Genomic DNA, 17,461 nt, shown 5'->3' with positions numbered 1-17,461 from the left:
TAATGGCAGAGTCAGTCACAGAACTGCTTAAAGCAGCAAAATATTTGGCAGAAACAGTACTTACTTGGCAGAGAAAACAAACTCTGGCTCTCCAAAAACATTTTTACAGTCATCCATGGAACCATTTGCTGCTCTGATGTTGATCTTGAAGATATTAAAATGAATAAAGTTACTCAAAGGACAAATTGAGCCTAAGCATAACAGTGAAGAATTGTAGGATTGGTTGGAATAGGATTTGAAGTTCAACATCTCGCACTAAGAAGAAATAATTGCTAATGGTTGGCATCTTTTTGAGACATATTTTGACATAGAAGAGAGACAATGATTTTGGCCAATCTTCTACTAGTACTGTATCAGAGTTAGTATAATGGCCCTTAAGCAATCTTTTCTTTTACCTATGATTCATTCTCAGGTTTTTTAAAATAAATATTTTATTAATTTTCTAGTTTTACAATCATGAGTACTTAATAAACAATGTGTTGTCTGATCCATTGGTAATTCAGTGATACATATTAACTTTCTCAATCTAGTTTGAGATTGAAGTATTTTTGGAAGAACGCTGAACCCATTGATATTCATTAAACAACCTCCTCCTTCTCCTTCAGTTTTTCTTTTCATTTCTTGTTTGTCAATATTCAGCATTTCTCCTAACAGCTTTATCATCCATTTGATCAGCTCTTCCTCCCTATCCTCAAATGTATTCTGAGATCTTGACAAGTAAGTTATCTTTTCCATTTCCGATGTTATCACTGCATCTTCTAATTTTCCATTTGTCTGTATCTGTTTGTTAATTCCTTCCTCTAGGTCCTCCATTTTGGATCTGTTTCTTCTAATTTTCCTTGTGTTTTCTGATTTACTAGTTCCTTCTTTGTAGTCATTGTCTGGATTTGTAAGTTTAGGTTAGAAAATTGTTCTTTTATCACATTTGCATTATTTGTAGTCTCATCATGAAATAAAACAATTGTCTCTTGGATTGATTTCAACATAAAAATTTTTTTTCTGAGATTCATTAACATTTTCTTGTTGGAATATCAAGCTGGGAGCTTCAAAGACAAGATGGGTTTTTACTATTTGTGGCTAAGTATGGAATACCCATTTTGTTTTTGTATGTAGTCTTTATAGTCCAATAGGGTCCCCAATGCAGATAAACAGCCCAAGAGGGTTTTTTTTCCCCTTTTCCCGGCTGCAGTCTGCAAAAGTGAAAGTTTCCAGGAACAACAAACAGTCTTATCTAAGTCTGGGCTTCAAGCCGTTTCCTTTAAGCATAATAAATTATAGTGCCATGATTTGCCACTAGATGTTGTTGACACCATCTTCCAGCTTTTTAATTCCAAGCCTATTTTACAGACTTTCAAATATCTTTTCTAAAAAAAAGTCTCAAAAGTACTTTTAGTCCCCAAATTTCAAAGCTACATATCTGTATTAATTCCAAATTGATCTTGTAGTTTTCTCTATTTTCCCCCAAAGCAATTAATTTGTTGCTTTTCTTTTCCTGAAGGAGCGGGGCAGAAACTTCCCTTCCCTCTCTCATTGGGGCGGATTCTTTGCTTTGGGCATTCTTTTTTCCAGGAAAGTAGTATTAAGGTCATAAAAAGAGGATAAAGTCTCACCCAGTTCCATCCACATTGTTCAAAAATTGTTAAGTTAGTGCTTATCTTCAGCTGTCAGCAGCTTCTGACTGGCCAGTCTTTTCCCCACTGGTTTGGAGAGCTTCCTCAGATCCAGTGGAAGGGCCGCTGCCCTTCTGCAGTCGATGAGGGTCCCCTCCTTTGTCACCTCTCTGGGGTGACTTTCGACCCTTTTTAGGATCCCCAGTGGGGCGAAATCGAACATGGAAGACAGAGCCCCATCTTCCTGCATCCGTTACGCCGTGACACCTAACTGGAAGTCTATTCTCTGGGGTTTTAACTGCACATCTGTGCTCCAGCAATGACTGCATAATTGTGGTGGATCATTTATCTTTTGAAGTATTCTGAAGTTATTAGAAAGTTTATCTCTAAATAGAGCTTGTTTCTACATTTAACCTATTCTGGGATAGAGTTAAACCTAAGGATGGTTCCTCCTTCTCTTTCTTCTGTTATAGTCTGAATGATCAACTATGGAAAATGGATAATCATCATCTTTCTCTCTTTGATTACCATGCCTCAAGGCTGATAGCATTTGGCTTAACATTACAAGAATTTCTTCTTCTCAAATGTTTCTCCTTCTGAAAAATGGTGCTGCATGAGGGTTTACTTGGCACTTTCCTGTCTCTTGATTTGTTTGGTTTTCATTGTGCATATCCAGTATTTTGCAAAAATCTGATTCCTATTTAATGAAATGTTTCCACTGGTAAGTTTCCTGGTCTTCCTTTTGTCTTTAACGTCTGGATGTTTTCTAGAGATTCTTTATCTAGAAGGTAGAAATTGGACTTTTACTTAATTAATCATTTTCTGAGTTACATGATGCGTTGAATCTGTTTACACAGATTTTCTAGTGAAGATTTAATTGATCTCATTAAGCATTCCCAGCCTATGGTTCCTGTGGATGGTTTCAATGAAGTCCTATAAATATCCTTTCCAGAATTTGTTTACTGTCCCCAGCCACAGAGCGTCACAGTTGTATGTGAATGTTGTGCTTTATTACAATTAATCAAAATAATTTCTAGAAGCCATTTTGGGAGAGTGACATATAAGTAATCCAAGCTTAAGATACCTCAAGATATATAGAATAATCCAAAGATCATAAAGAAGTAAATAAAATGGGTAGTGGAAGATATAATAAAATAAATGTGCTGTGAACAATATGCACCAGTTTCCCCTCAAATGATAACCAAAATGTAATGTACTGTAGACATTAGCCACTCCATATCTCAAATGTCTGGCATTCTGCTGAGTATTATGTATCCCAGCTAATGCAAACTTGCAGTTCATTCTAGGCTCCAAATATCTGCAGCATTGTTATTTAAGAAGTGTTCTGTGTTCCGTGGCTTCAATGCCAGACATTTAATGAATTACCGTACTTTAAAATCTATGTGAATATCATCCTGACAGCATGCTAAGTTTTCCTTTTTCAAGGGGTTAGTGTAGGAATGGGGAGATTGTGGGACACCCTATTAGCTGCTGCTCAAGAGAAGAAAACACCAGCAGTTGGCTTAAAATGGCTTATTGGGGAGTCACAAGAAGCACTAAAAAATAGAGGAATTATTAAGTAGTGAAGTGGCAAGAAAGGCATCAAGCTATAAAATTATTTCTGACAATATACCTAAGCAGCAAATGAGGCAAAACAGCTGCCCTACATTTTGTCTTGCTTGGAGATTTTAAAATGTGATGTATTTTTTTTAAATCTGCTACTTTCCAAGTTCATGTTGTTTTGACTAGGAATGAAAGATGGAGCTCTATATTTCCAAGCTTGTTATTCTTTTTTTTTCTTCTTCCCCAAATTCAACAAGACTTAATATTTCATTCTTTGGCTAAAAGAACATTTGCATCTTCCAAGAGCAGGGACAGGAGCAGAAACTCCCCTAAACATTCAGATCAAGAATTGCAAAAAGTTGTTACCCACCAGAACTGGTTAGGACGTCTTATTTATCAATTGAATCCATATCCTATTTTTTCAACCCACGCACCTTCTCCTAAATTCTTTCAATTTATTCAGCCATGTTCTTAATTTTTACATACCTTCTGGGATTTCAGGTCTAGGAGAGCCCTCCCAAACTGACATATGGATGTTTTATTGATAGCCAGCTAGTACTTTGTTGCCATTCTCCTAAGGTTGACTCAGCCTTCCATCCTTCCGAGGTAGGTAAAATGAGGACCCAGATTGTTGGGGGCAATTAAGCTGACTTTGTAATAATGCCGCTTGGTGTGTGTGTGAAAGCCCTAATAAGTAGGCATATACACAGAATGAAGGCTACTGCTAAGCTTGTAAGCTGCCCTGAGTCTTCGGAGAAGGGCGGGATATAAATGGAATTAAAATAAAAAATAAATAAATAAGGTTGCAGAGAAAATCTCAGAATATTGGTTCAGTTTGCATTCCTTCTTGGAAATGCAGGGAGATTGTTCAAACATAAAGCTTATTAAGATACTGTGTACCATTACATGCGTGTTCCAATACACTACGAGCCAATCTGTGTCGAAATCGAATAAACGAATAGAAGATAAAACTATCATCTCCTACAATGTATCAGCAGTCAGCTCCGTCCACAACTGCTAGTTTTAGTTCCACTGAATTTAAGTCATTTTCGAATCAAATTCAGCTCCTGGTGACCCCATAGATATATACTGCTCAAAAAAATAAATAAAGGGAACACTTAAACAACCGAATGTACTGTATTTAATAGTAGGATGTCTTATCTTGTGTTCCCTTTATTTTTTTTGAGCAGTATATATCCATGTAGTTTTCTTGGTGAAAAATATGATATTTTCTTGGTTTGATTTATTTATTTATTTATTATTTTAATCCCATTTATATCCCGCCCTTCTCCGAAGACTCAGGGCGGCTTACAAGCTTAGCAGTAGCCTTCATTCTATGTATATGCCTGCTTATTAGGGCTTTCACACCCACCCCCAAGCGGCATTATTACAAAGTCAGCTTAATTGCCCCCAACAATCTGGGTCCTCATTTTACCTACCTCGGAAGGATGGAAGGCTGAGTCAACCTTGAGCCTGGTGGGATGCGAACCTGCACTAATTGCAGGCAGCTGGTGTTACTTAAGGAGGCATTAGCCCACTGCTCCACCAAGGCTCTGATGACCTTTCAGCCTAGGATACAACCCTGGAATTTCCTGATATTCTCTCATTCAAGTACTGTATCAACTGGTTGCAACCTTCTTAGCTTTTTAAGATCAACCACATTTAGCTAGGGGCTCACTTCTTCACAGAAGTAATAGGTTTCTGACATTACTTAGTGTTGGAGAAGGCATGATGAAGATAAAATATTAGCACGGCACAGCAAGATAGCAACATTATATGAAGTAAAATGTGCATTGTCCTACTTGTAGTACAATCCAGGACTATCGGAGGTGAGAGGGAAGGGCATGGCATGAGGTATAAAGAAGGAAGAGTTTAGTGTTTCATTCTTTTATCTTTCTCAAAAGATAAACTGCTTCTCCTTTCAAATTGCATCTCCTTTTAAAGCCTGACAGAAAAAAAAAATATCAGAGTAAAAATACAATCTACATGAGATTTGGAGGCTGCTAATCCTGACCTTGATTGCTTCATTAGTCCATTTGGATTACTAACCATTAACGTGAAGATACAAATTAAGTTTCCATGTCTCACATTAGAAAAACCTACTTTGCCAATACTGGACATACTGGTGGCTTTCAGAGGTTTTGGACTCTTCTTTTCGTAAATTCAAGCTAGCATAGCCAATAGCTAGACTAAATATGGTCTATTCCCACACTGGGAAATGGTGCAATTAATGCCCTAGCATTTGATGCTGCTCATATGTTTTACACTGTAATACAAAGAAAACAAAGTTAGACATAGATTTAGTTTCAAAAATGTAAAAACCAGTTAAATGTTCTACACTGAATTTGAGTTTTAAAAAATTTGGATGGAATCAAATTGGACATGTCTGTTTTAACAGGTTGAAGAATTTAAATGTAACATTTGTAAAAAAAAATAGTTGCAAATCACCTATCAAATACTGATAGCCATTATACTTTGATCATATACTGAACAGCCTGTAAATGTTAAATTCCAATAGCCATTCCATTTTTAAATGTTCTTACTAGGAAGTCCATTGCTAAGAATTTAGCTGAACTTACATTTGATTATTTGGATATGTCCAGAAAATATTCCCCATCACAATTTATGCATAAACAAACAAAAGACATGTGGATATTATTTCTTTTGGATTTCTCTGACAGTTAGAAATTAAAATCCCAAACTTGTTTGCACAATTTCTCTTTGGGTTGTTTTTTTATCAGGGTTGCTTGATATAACTTCATGTTGGGAAAATCAGCCAGCTTCAGTATTTTCAATGTAGCACTCTGCCTCGGTCTGGGAAATCAGCCAGAACTATGCACTAAATGATAACACAAATATCTTATGCTATTTTTACATCAAAGGGAATAGACCGAAGAAGCTAAATGTAGCAAAAAAAAACAAAACAAAACCAAGAAAAAGATTAATTACTTTATTGTATTTACTTATGCATTTGAAAGACTTATCAACCACTTGAATCCCAAGGGACTCTAGCTGATGTGAAAATATAAAGCAGAATAAATAAAATTAATATAATGTAACAGTAATATGAACCGTTAAACTATTCTGTATGTTTGTGTGTGTGTGTGTGTGTGTGTGTGTGTGTGTATACACACACACACACACATAAACCTTTCTCTTTTCTTGTCTAGCTACTGTAAAATTGGTTTATCTCCTAATGTAATTGGGAAAGGAATAGTTGGCTCTACTAGTCATATTCCTCAGTACAAGACAAGGAGAAGGCATCCTAGAATTTATTTCAATTTGTTCCCCATATTTTATCTTTAAGTGTGTCAGAAAAGCAGCATAGGTTGTTGGAGCTGTCTATCACTGGGTTGGAAGGTGGTTGCCAAGTAAAGTGCTCCATAGAACAGGGGTCTGCAACCTTGACATCCTTAAGACTTGTGGACTTCAGCTTCCAGAATTCCTCAGCATAGCATAGCATAGCTGGCTGAGGAATTCTGAGAGCTGAAGTCCACAAGTCTTAAAGTTGTCAAGGTTGCAGACCCCTGCCATAGAAGATATGTGGAGACTGCATTACCTACCAAGCTGCAACATTAAGACAAGAAGTGAAGTTAGGGTATGTAGACCCCGAGGTATTCTGGGAGAGAAGATGTGAGGTTCACCTGTACTGCTGTATGCTAGCAGATATGAGATAATAGGTATTAGGGGCAGCCCAGGTTTATTCTCCCCTCCTCCGCTTTCAATGGGGTTCTTTCTTTTCTTTTCTTTTTTTGCTTGTTTGTTTTGGAAATACTACCACTGTTTTGTACAAAGGGAGGCAGTATGGGAGTGGATGCCCACTGGGATGGCAAGTTTCAAAAGACTGGCATCATTACTGAAAGGCTGAGCTTCTGCCCCTCTAACCTTCTTAAATTAGGCCAGATTTCAATCTCAGCAGATAATAATAATAATAATAATAATAATAATAATAATAATAATAATAATAATAATAATAATAATTAGTAGTAGTAGTAGTAGTAGTAAGTAGTAGTAGTTGGAAGGGACCTTGGAGGTCATCTAGTCCAACCTCCTGCTTGGGCAGGAAACCCTATAGCATTTCAGACAAATGGCTGTCCAGTCTCTTCTTAAAAACTTCCAGTGTTGGAGCATTCACAGCTTCTGGAGGCAGGTTGTTCTACTGGTTAATTGTTCTTTCAGGAAATTTCTCCTTAGTTCTAGGTTGCTTCTCTCTTTGGTTAGTTTCCATCCGTTGCTTCTTGTCTTGAATTCAGGTGCTTTGGACAATAGCTTGACTCCCTCTTCCTTGTGGCAACCCCTGAGATATTGGAACACTGCTATCATGTCGTAATTTGGTACAAGTCAAGAAAGCACAATAAGCTCTCAGTTAGGACTTTGGCCAGTTTCTGTTATGGTACCTACAGATCCATGCATCACATATCAGTTGGCTGATGACATTATTTATTGCAGCTATAACTATTATAGGTCACATACCACTGCCATTATTATGACTAAGTTATCTTTAAGGTCATATTATTGGGATTGCATCGAATAGGTCCAGGTATTGCTAGCCCCTTGGACAACCAAGGACCAGTAAAATAAATATATTGTAAATATATTTAAAGATGTGGTATTATACCCAGTTATTTCATTCCTATCAACAACCCTAACCTAACCCCAACTTACATCAACTTTATTGCCAACTTATTCTAATAAAAAGCAGATTTCTTCCAGACTTCCAAATATGTTTTCCTTTCTTGCTTAAAAAGACGTGTGAGCCACATTAACTGACAAATTCCTCAGTATTCTGAAAAATTCATCAGCTTCCAGTATTCTGAAAAATTCATCCAGCTTCCAGTAGTAAGTTTTCCATCCTTGCAGATGTGGAAGGAAATCCCATGATGATCTGACTTTGATAGTCAATCTCTTTCTATACAGTCATAAAACCAAAATTAGGATAATATCCCTCCATAACCAATGGATTATTAAAGAATTGGAACAGATCCATAGTTGTCACAGCAATAGAAATTATATGAAAATGGAAGTAATATGAATACGTCATTGTATTTATTGTTCTCTTTTCCACATTGTTACAATCAAATGAAAGATTCATAATCAAGGTTCAAGAAAACCCCATTATTGTCAAGTTAGAGTTATGGTAATGTAAAATCTGATAATGGTGAAGCCAAAACTTATATAGCTTTTAATATGATCCATCTGAATTCCAAACCAAATTAAAAACATGCTTTATTTCTATTCTCTAGAATTTCACTAAGGTAGAGTTGTATTGTTGCTGGGGGGGGGCAAATATTTAATAGTGACATTTTTATGGCTTTGTCATTCAGTCAGCAGGAGGTATTGCTAGGCAATCTTAGAAATCAGAGGAAAAAATAAGGTATGTCTCCTTATCATCTGCTTGAAAATTCTTTAAAATCATCTTGTTAGTCCTCAAAAGAGGCAAGAAAACATCTAATTACTTGTATAAATAAAAACAAATGTATGTTTTGCTATATCAGGGATAGGATGAACATACCTTATTCATGCTTCTTTCTGTTTCTATGGAAACTGTGAAGAAACATAAAATGTCTTCATCTGCATTTAATTCAGATAGTCAATAACCAGAGACATTTAACCTTTCTAATAAAGTTTATGGGACAAACCTAGGTTTAGAATAAATTTTCCAGAAATTACAACTTGTGCAGGAAATGAGAGTGTGCACAGTTCTAAGCATCTCACAATTCATCTATGTGACACCACTGCTGTATGAGCTGCATCAGCTTCCAGTTTTTTTCCAGGTGCAATTCAAGTTCTGAATTATTACCCTTAAACTCTGAATGACACAGGAGCAAGTTATCTTCAGGATTGCCTCTTCCTGAGGAGATCTATCTCTGTTCCAGTAGGTCTGATAAGGTGACTGTGATTCAGGTCTTTTCCCTCAACTGTTGCCATCAAGAGGGACCTAGACTGTCCCTACCTTCCTAGCCTTCTGAAAAGCAGTGAAAACCTACATTTTACCATAAGCATTGGGGTAGTGTGGGTTTGAATCCCTGAACGTTTTTTAAGGGTATATGGAAAAGTGTAGCAGTGGGAGGTCTGGAAGTTTTCTGTGTTGATATTTCTGTATTTATTGCTTTTGCTGTTGTTAGTGAGCCACTCAAAATTACATTGTGTAATCTAGGAAATAAACAGAGTGGTGAAAAAGAGACTGAAAGGAAAAATCCAAACAATTAAATAACCCTCACAAGGATATTGAAAAGGACAATAATTTAGGCTCAACTGCAATGTTTTGCTCAAGGTAATGAAGGGCCAGCCCACATCCAGGAAGCTGTCACAGTTCAGAAGACTTCCTTAAAACCTGTCCTAACATGGAGCACAAAGACAAGCAGAAAAAGGGTAGGGCAATGTAAGGAATCCTAAAAAAAAAAAAAACACAATTTGAGGGGGAAAACTCAGGAAATAATAAAAACTTAAATGTATTTGAATGGACAAAATCCAGAGCAAGGGTTCAGTCATTAGGTAGCAACAAAGTGAATAAGAAGCTCAAGGAATGTATAAAGTCTCTTCTACCACGGAAGAGACAGAGACCTGGCCCAGTAGTGACTTTTTCAGGGAATAAATTGGAACAACTAAAGCTAATTAAAGTAGCAAATGAAGATATTCCAAAACATCGTGAGACAGCATAGAGAAACAAATCACCAAGTCTGGATGGTATCCAACTGAGAATTCTTAAAGAATTCAGTGATGAAATTGCTGGCCTCCCAACAAAAGTAGGTATACAAATAGCATAAATTAATCTTTCATTGAAGTAAAAGAATATGTTGTAAAATTAAGAGGAAGCAGAAGGCTGTAATAGTTCTGAATCTATGTCTTCTGATTTTCTGCCATAGAATTAATGAAAGAGAAATTAAGGTGTAGCTTTAATTAAGAATGAAGGAGCAAGAATAAAGGATAAAAAGTATGAACTGGTCTCCTCTGTGGTATTGTGACGGCATGTCAGCATAGCAATGCCTAGCTCGCTATGCTTTATTTTAGTGAATGATAATAATGGAAGAATCAAATATAAGTTTTAGGGGGAAAATTGGAATGAATCTGATCCATCCATTATTCCATCTAATTGGGGTATATATTTACTCTGGTTGGATCACTATAAAGTCTCTGGATGTAACTGACCAGATGAAGACAGACAGATGATAGTTTGATGTGTTTGAATCTAATGAGATAACTGGACAACTTCTTGTGAAGTCATCTGGGACTTGCTAATTCGAGTCCAAGGAATTGAATTGGATTTTCTGTAGCCCGAATTCAACCACTTGAATTCTTTTCCAGCCTGTCTGGCTTCTTTGGGCAGCCAATGGGTTTCATGTAGGTTTTGAGAGTTAAGAGTCAATGCCAAGGCCACATGGATACATGGACAAGAGGAAATAATTGCTGCATTGACTCAAGAACATTGAAAAGATTCAGAAGGAAAAGTAGGTAAGACAAATCAGGGCTGTGAAGTGATCTGGATTTGAATGGAAAGAATTGATTTGAATGAATATATATTATGAGAATCAGTTTGGTATAGTAGTTAAGGCATCAGGCTAGAAACTGGCAGACTTCTAAGCCCGCCTTCAGCACAAGATGAGCTGGGTGACTTTGGGCCAGTTCCTTTTTCAGCCTTAGGAAGGTAGCAATGGCAAACCACTTCTGAAAAACTTTGCCCAAAAAACTACAGGGACTCGTCCAGGCAATCTCCGAGAATGAGAGAGATTTGCATGGAAGGGAGTAAAAACATATTATTCTAGTTAGCAACTCCTTAAATAAACAGTATCTTTTCCTGAGCTTGTGCTGTGTGATTCCCCCCCCCAAAAAAAAATTGTTGAAAGAGGCAACATGGTCACTCAAACATCTTTTCACCATCAAATCGAGTTTGCTTCACAGCTTTGGACCTGGTGGCTGTGAGTTTGCCCTCGAGGATGGTGGGGAACAACGAGATCATTACTCTGATCCTGTGGGATTAAAGAAATCAAAGCTCCCAAGTACGTCAGAAGCAGTGCAATAATCAATACATGATTAGTAATATTAAAATGGTACTCAGATGAGAGCTGATCTATCTTGAATGTAGGCGTGTTTCTCAATTGAGTCATTTTCTCCTCCAAGATTCTGTATTTATCTGTAGATCTTAGTTTATAGTTATTGGGAACCTTTGTATTGATTAGCAGTTCCAGGAGAACTATTCTTCCATTAATCAATAGGGAAGTGATTGGACAATTGCTCAGTGGAAGGAGCACTTGGAGTCTGCTTCCTCTGCAGTTATCTGAGACATTCTTCTAATTCTTGGCAGCTTCTAAGTCCCTGTTGCTTCTGACTCTGCTGCCTTTTCTGGAATGAAATAGATTCAAGCTATCAGAATAATGCCAACAAAAATATGAAGCATGACTACATAAGTAGAAAGAGCCAGGAGGTCTGAGTTTCTTGGAAAAGCTAGAGTATAATGATTATAGCAGCAAAGGAACCCTGTTGTGATGTTACTGGTTTTTATGTATTATATTTCCATTCTGTATGAAATATGCCAAACATTATTCTAAGTACTTAGCAAGATGGTGATGGTGATTAAACATTTTGTAATATAGCTCTTTATTTGACTGCTGTTTGTCCTCAGTAAACTAACAAGATACCAATTCATAGATAGGGTATTGTTGGAGATCCCATGTATGCTGCTTTGAGTAGTTTTATAAAGAGATATATATATCACACACTCATTTTTCATACATGAGAAAAACAAGGCGTGTACACTGCAGTTTGTTTTACAAGCACAAAACGTATCTACCTCTTCTGTCCTGATTTATTTGAATAAGCATGAATGTCATCGCAGAGTAAATGCTTTTTGGTATTTCCAGCCGAATAAAGAGCAGGCAGAGCAAGTCGCTAGAGCTCCGTTCAAGTCCCAGCCAATGATGAGAGAGTAAAATGTGACTGTGAGGATCAGCCTTTGATGCACAAAGCATAACTGAGCTCCCCATGTTCCAAGTGATGCAAAATAGCTCCAGCAGGCTCTGCCAAAGTGGCTATGCTGCATCACATTAGTAGCACTGGAACACAGGATGATGTTCAGAAGGAGTAAAACCATTGTATCACAGCAGTAGGGCCTATTAGAAATGAAGCAATCCCACTGGGGCATTTTATTTGCACACTCCAGTAGAGTGGACGCCAAAGGCTTTGCTAATGCTTCATGGGCTGCTAATTTCCTCTCTGACCCCTTTTGTGGAGGGGTGACCCCAGCCAGAATCCTTCTGCAATGAATGCCAAAGCCTGACACAGGTCTGGGTTAGGGGTGACAAAGAGGCCTCTGTGGGCTTTAATCAGGCTCCAGTTTGCCGTTTAAGAACTGGGAAGGTGGGGGGAGAGTTGTGGCTCTCTAAAGATCTGGGTGGTACAATAAGGGAGGCCCAGGGTCTCCCATGGAGGCAGCTGAGTTACAGCAGGCAGCAGAAGACAGGCTAAAAAATTCATCAGACAAGGAGGGGAGGACAAGAAAGGAGAGGCGGATGGCTTCTTTTGTGAAAGTCTTTCTTTGGAATATAGAAGGTTTTTCAATGAATGCCCCCATTAGATGACCCAATCAGGTCCTGGCAGATGGATCTCCTAGGCACGCTGCTTATTCATAGCAGGCTAAGTTGCTTCTGCTCTCTCACTTCCCTTTCCCTTTGCTGCATCCCTCCTTTCTTCCCACATGCTTTCATGCATATTAAGACTAATTTTATATATGTAGGTGTGTGTGTGTGTGCATGTATATATATATGTGTGTATATATCTTTATATATATATATCTTTCTTTCTCTTCTTGTCCATCTGCCCCAAAGACTGTGATACCTACTGCAAGGCATCCAAAGGAAAGCTGAAGATAAACATGAAGAAGTATTGCAAGAAAGATTATGGTGAGCAACTCTCTCCTCCCCATCATCACCCTGGAAGTGTTCGGTGTCTGCCTGTCTTGTCACAGAATCTCTTAAAGTGGCATTTCTTTTCTGAGACATGGTCAGAATAATCTCTGTTATGTATGGTAAGTGGCTATTGGCCAAAAAAGACCTTCCTAGCTGTGTGCAATATTGTTTATAACTGAACGCACAATAAAGGACCTGCCAAAGGTTTGAGATGGGCATAAATGGGGGTGGGGGGAGAACTGAAAGGAAATCAGTGAAACATGCAGCAAAGTATCTCCTGGGAATTTGCTCTGCGGCAGCCCCTGACTAGAGCACATTCCACTACCCAAAACGCTGAGTAAGTATGGGAAATTTGCTATCTTGCCTCTTGGAAGATTGGAAAAAACCCCTCATAAATTAAAGATTTCATTCATATATTTGAATGGGCAGCTTGCATGTACTGGGAGGTATGTGCCAAGATGGAGCCTTTAGGTTGTGTTCACACAGCATCTTTAACCTCCTTGTGCATTGACCAATGTTCTGGGTTGACAAAATATATTGAATAGAAAATGGCCAAGTAGGCTGAGTTGACATACATGCTAAACCACAAGACAAACATGCAAGTAAAACTTTTTCATGCTGAGCACATTAAGGACAAATTAAGCGTATTGTACGGAGAGAGTCTTAGAAGGAGCCTACTAAAGTTAGAAAGTTTCTAATCAATAATGAAACAAAAAGAAATCCAATGTTGGTAGAAGACTGCCAAGGGGGAAGAAATGCCAGGGAAGGCAAGCACTAGAACTACACATTTAAAGTGCATTTGTGTGAATTTGTGTGGTTTCTCTTACTAACAAAAGTGAATGATGATGGGAATGACAGCCGAATTTCCTTGGAAACAGGAAGATATGTTCCTGCCACACTCAATATTATTCAATCCCAAATTAGAATGATGTGGCTTTGTTTGCCCTCAACATCATGGCCAGGTCCAGTTGGTTGTATGATTTGTGAGGCCAACGACTACTTGATTTCTTTATTTTTACCTGTCAAGAAGGGATAAAATAAAGGGGGGGAAAAAGATGTCACAGCTTCAGCGAATGAATAGAACAGTTGTGAAATCACAAAGAGGATGAATTAAAAATCTTTCAGGAGGGTTTTTTCATGTAAACATAGGTAAGTGTGTGTGTGTGTGTGTGCGCGTTTAAAAATAAACATACAATAGGAATTTATAACATGGCTTTTTAAAAAACATTAGAATATACAATACAATAGCAATTTTAAATTTTGGTGTTGGAAAAGACTTCTGAAAATGCCACGGACAGCCAAGCAAACAAAGAAATGCTCATCGAACAAAATTAGAGTTTTTCACTTAACACACAATTGACCACAGTTAAACTGTGTCTTGGGCATATTATGTAAAGATTTAATCCCTTTACAGTTGTGGGAAAATCAGAAGGAAGCAGAAAAAGAAAGTGACCATCAGCAAGGTGGATGGATTTCATTACAGTGGGGATGGATGCACCCTTGTAACATCTGAAGGGCGAGGTAGGGAGACAGATCATTCTGGAGGTCTATAAGTATGGTTACTAAGAGCTGAACCTGGCTTGATGGCACAGAATCAATCAATCGTCATATATATGACCTTAGGTGCAAGAAAGAAGAGGGAAAGCTCGTAAAAGCATGCTTATAGATAAAACTTGGTATATTTATTCCTGTCATATTCTATAATTAAAAGATTAAACAATTAAGTTCCACATACTTTTTGTGCTGTAGCTTCTGTATAAAAATACAGGAAGAGTTAAGAATCCTTCACACCTTTGTGTAATTGATGTAGAATTAGTGTATTGCCAGACTTATCGTATCAATCTTTTTCAACCATAAAAACTTACAGTTCTAATTGTCTTCCTGTTAAGTTTCCAAGTCATTTTTGTCCAAAAGGGAGTTAGTGCATAACATGATAGTAATTAAAGTTTCAGTTTTGAGCAGCACATTTCCAACAATACATGAAGCATTGATTTAAGTCACTCAGACATACATACATACATAGAGCCATGTGATTGGTTATAAACTGTGTAGTCAATTTAAAACGAGAGGCAGAAAGTAATTACAGAGTTGTTAAGTTTGAATGTCCACAAGCATACTTGGACAGTATGACCTATGCAAAACAACTTCGCTTCAACAAAGAAATTTGTGCTGTGGAAGCAACATGATTCGCTTCATTGAAGCGGAGAGGTGAAGTGATTCACCTTGACAAAGCAATTCACATAATCTTAAACCACTTTGGGCAGGGCTTCCAGACTGCATCCAGCAGTGTGCTCTGAATCCACCCAACCTTGAAGAACTTGAACAGTTCATGAGGGGGCTCCAGGCTAGAAGTCTGAACTTCTATTGTTCAAAAATGGTCACTTTGAGGTCAGCGGCAGCGTTTCTTGGTAAAGTGAAGTCCCCCCCCACCTTTTAAGCTTTGAATACTGAAATTTCTGAGATTACCTTTATACTCATTTATTAATTTTGCAAGTTCATCCTATATACAAGGCCGATTGGCACTGATGCCTTATGATGGCATAAATCACAGTGGAAGATGATAAATTGAATAAAGTTCTCAAGCTTTAATCGATGTAATTAGAACTTGACATATTTTTTTTCTGAATTGATGAAAAGTTATATTTATTCTGTAGAATTGTTATAAGGAGGATTTTTTTTTATTTGTGGTTTGTTGTTGGTAATAAGCTATATTAGGTTGTTGGAGCAGAACAGCCTGTAATTAAGAGCAACCATATTATCCAAAACTTGTAAAGGAAAAGTAATTTTTATTGACCATGACGGCCTGCAATTCATTGATAATATGTTGGGCTGGTTTTAATAATAGGCAACTACAAATGACCAGTCTTTATGTTGATCAAAATGGCTGATGGGGCATCACTGTAGGTGACACTAGAGAATAGTTTAAGGCTGAGGGCTCTGTGAACTCCACAGAAACCTTCAAAGCGTACAAAAGGACCAGTTTGGTCTAGCAGCAGGCTAGATACCAAGAGATCATGACTTGTAGTTCTGCTTTAGGCATGAAAGTCAGCCAGATGACTTTGGACCAGTCACCTTTTCTCAGCCCAACTCACCCCACAGGGTTGCTGTTATGGGAAAAAATAGGAGTAGGAAGTAATATTGTGTGTTTGTTGCCTTGGGTTATTTATTAAAATAATAAAGACAGAATTATTATTATTTTTTTTAAAAAAAGGTGACATTCATGCCTCTTTCTCTTTCGTGTGCCCAGACAGGCATACTTTTATTAAACCTACAGAGCCTTCATCCTATTTCTATTTAGACATGGTTTTCTTGGGCTTCTTTGGATTGAGGGAATAATTTCATGTTTTCCCCTCTCCTCACACCCGGTCACTGAACCTAATTGATGATTATAAGCCTCTTTCTTCAATTGATGGCTGATCAGCAATAAGGGGAGGAAAAGAGATTCCTGAATGCAACAGAGAGCAATGAAGTATGAAGGTATGAGAAAGGATTAATTTATTGCGGTGCTGAAATGGAGACTGGGGAAACCATGGTCAAGAGCAGTCAGAACATAGTTCTAGCACTCGTGCGGAAGACTGTGTTCCTCCTACGCAACTTGCCTGGTAACCAGCTGCATGGGTTGAGGGGAAGGCAGGAAAAATGGGAAAGATGGCTTTCTATTGCCTTACTCATCAGATCTCTGACCTACAGATTGGCTCCAGGTGACCAGAAACCTGGAGGTAAAGAAATGGCTCCCCCAGCTGCTTATTGGAAGGAGAAATGGCAATTTATTTATTCAATTTCTATAGCTGCCCATCTCAGTTAGTGACTCTGGGCAGCATACATTATAGAAACATTAAACAACACAGGGTAAATATATATGGGCACCAAGTAAGGCTATTGCCATAGATGTTAATATAGCTAAGCCAGAATAGATAATATGCTTTTAATCAGAGGGTTTAGTCATCTTTCTAATCATACCTCCTTCGCAGTCCCTCCCATGTTAAGGGGATAGTTTGATGGATATATATCCACTTGCAGCTGAGCTATTAGTAGAAGGGAAAGCAAAATTAGAGGTATCCATTAGTCACTTAACTTTACCCACTTTACTACTGTAAGGACGGCACTGATCTCATTACTATATAATCACAGGATTTGGCAATTAGGGCAATACAACCATCCTCAAGGTAAGAGGAAAGAGGTTTGTTAAAGCCACAAATCCTTGGTTTCAATGTCTTTTGCGAAGTTGCAAGATGAAAGGCTATCTGTGTCAACTGCTTGAGGTTTCAGTGGAACAGATGGAGGCATATGAACATATAAATACAAATATTAAGATATATGAACTTGTTATCTGTTACACATATTCTAGTAACACTCAGCTCGCAGAATATCCCATTTTCATATGAT

At 37.8% G+C, this 17,461-nt stretch overlaps 2 protein-coding genes across 2 annotated transcripts in view; one reads left to right on the top strand and one right to left on the bottom strand.

Moving 5' to 3' along the window:
• STX8 (syntaxin 8) overlaps positions 1 to 17,461 on the bottom strand; it is a 129,322-nt gene that overhangs the window by 263 nt on the left and 111,598 nt on the right. The window contains exon 8 of the mRNA XM_081319642.1: positions 65 to 144. Within this exon, the coding sequence (XP_081175768.1) occupies positions 110 to 144 (35 nt within the window). The 3' untranslated portion in view covers positions 65 to 109. The remainder of the gene's footprint in view (positions 1 to 64; positions 145 to 17,461) is intronic.
• NTN1 (netrin 1) overlaps positions 1 to 17,461 on the top strand; it is a gene marked incomplete at both ends in the record, with an annotated part of 132,165 nt that overhangs the window by 105,730 nt on the left and 8,974 nt on the right. Inside the window, one exon of the mRNA XM_081319634.1 lies at positions 12,995 to 13,069. Coding sequence (XP_081175760.1) covers positions 12,995 to 13,069 — 75 coding nt within the window. The remainder of the gene's footprint in view (positions 1 to 12,994; positions 13,070 to 17,461) is intronic.

The sequence above is a fragment of the Vipera berus genome (assembly GCF_964194415.1).
Source record: "Vipera berus genome assembly, chromosome: 2".
In the NCBI taxonomy this organism is placed as follows: domain Eukaryota; kingdom Metazoa; phylum Chordata; class Lepidosauria; order Squamata; family Viperidae; genus Vipera; species Vipera berus.
Note: the sequence above shows the minus strand (reverse complement) of the source record. Positions and strands in the feature narration are given on the sequence as shown.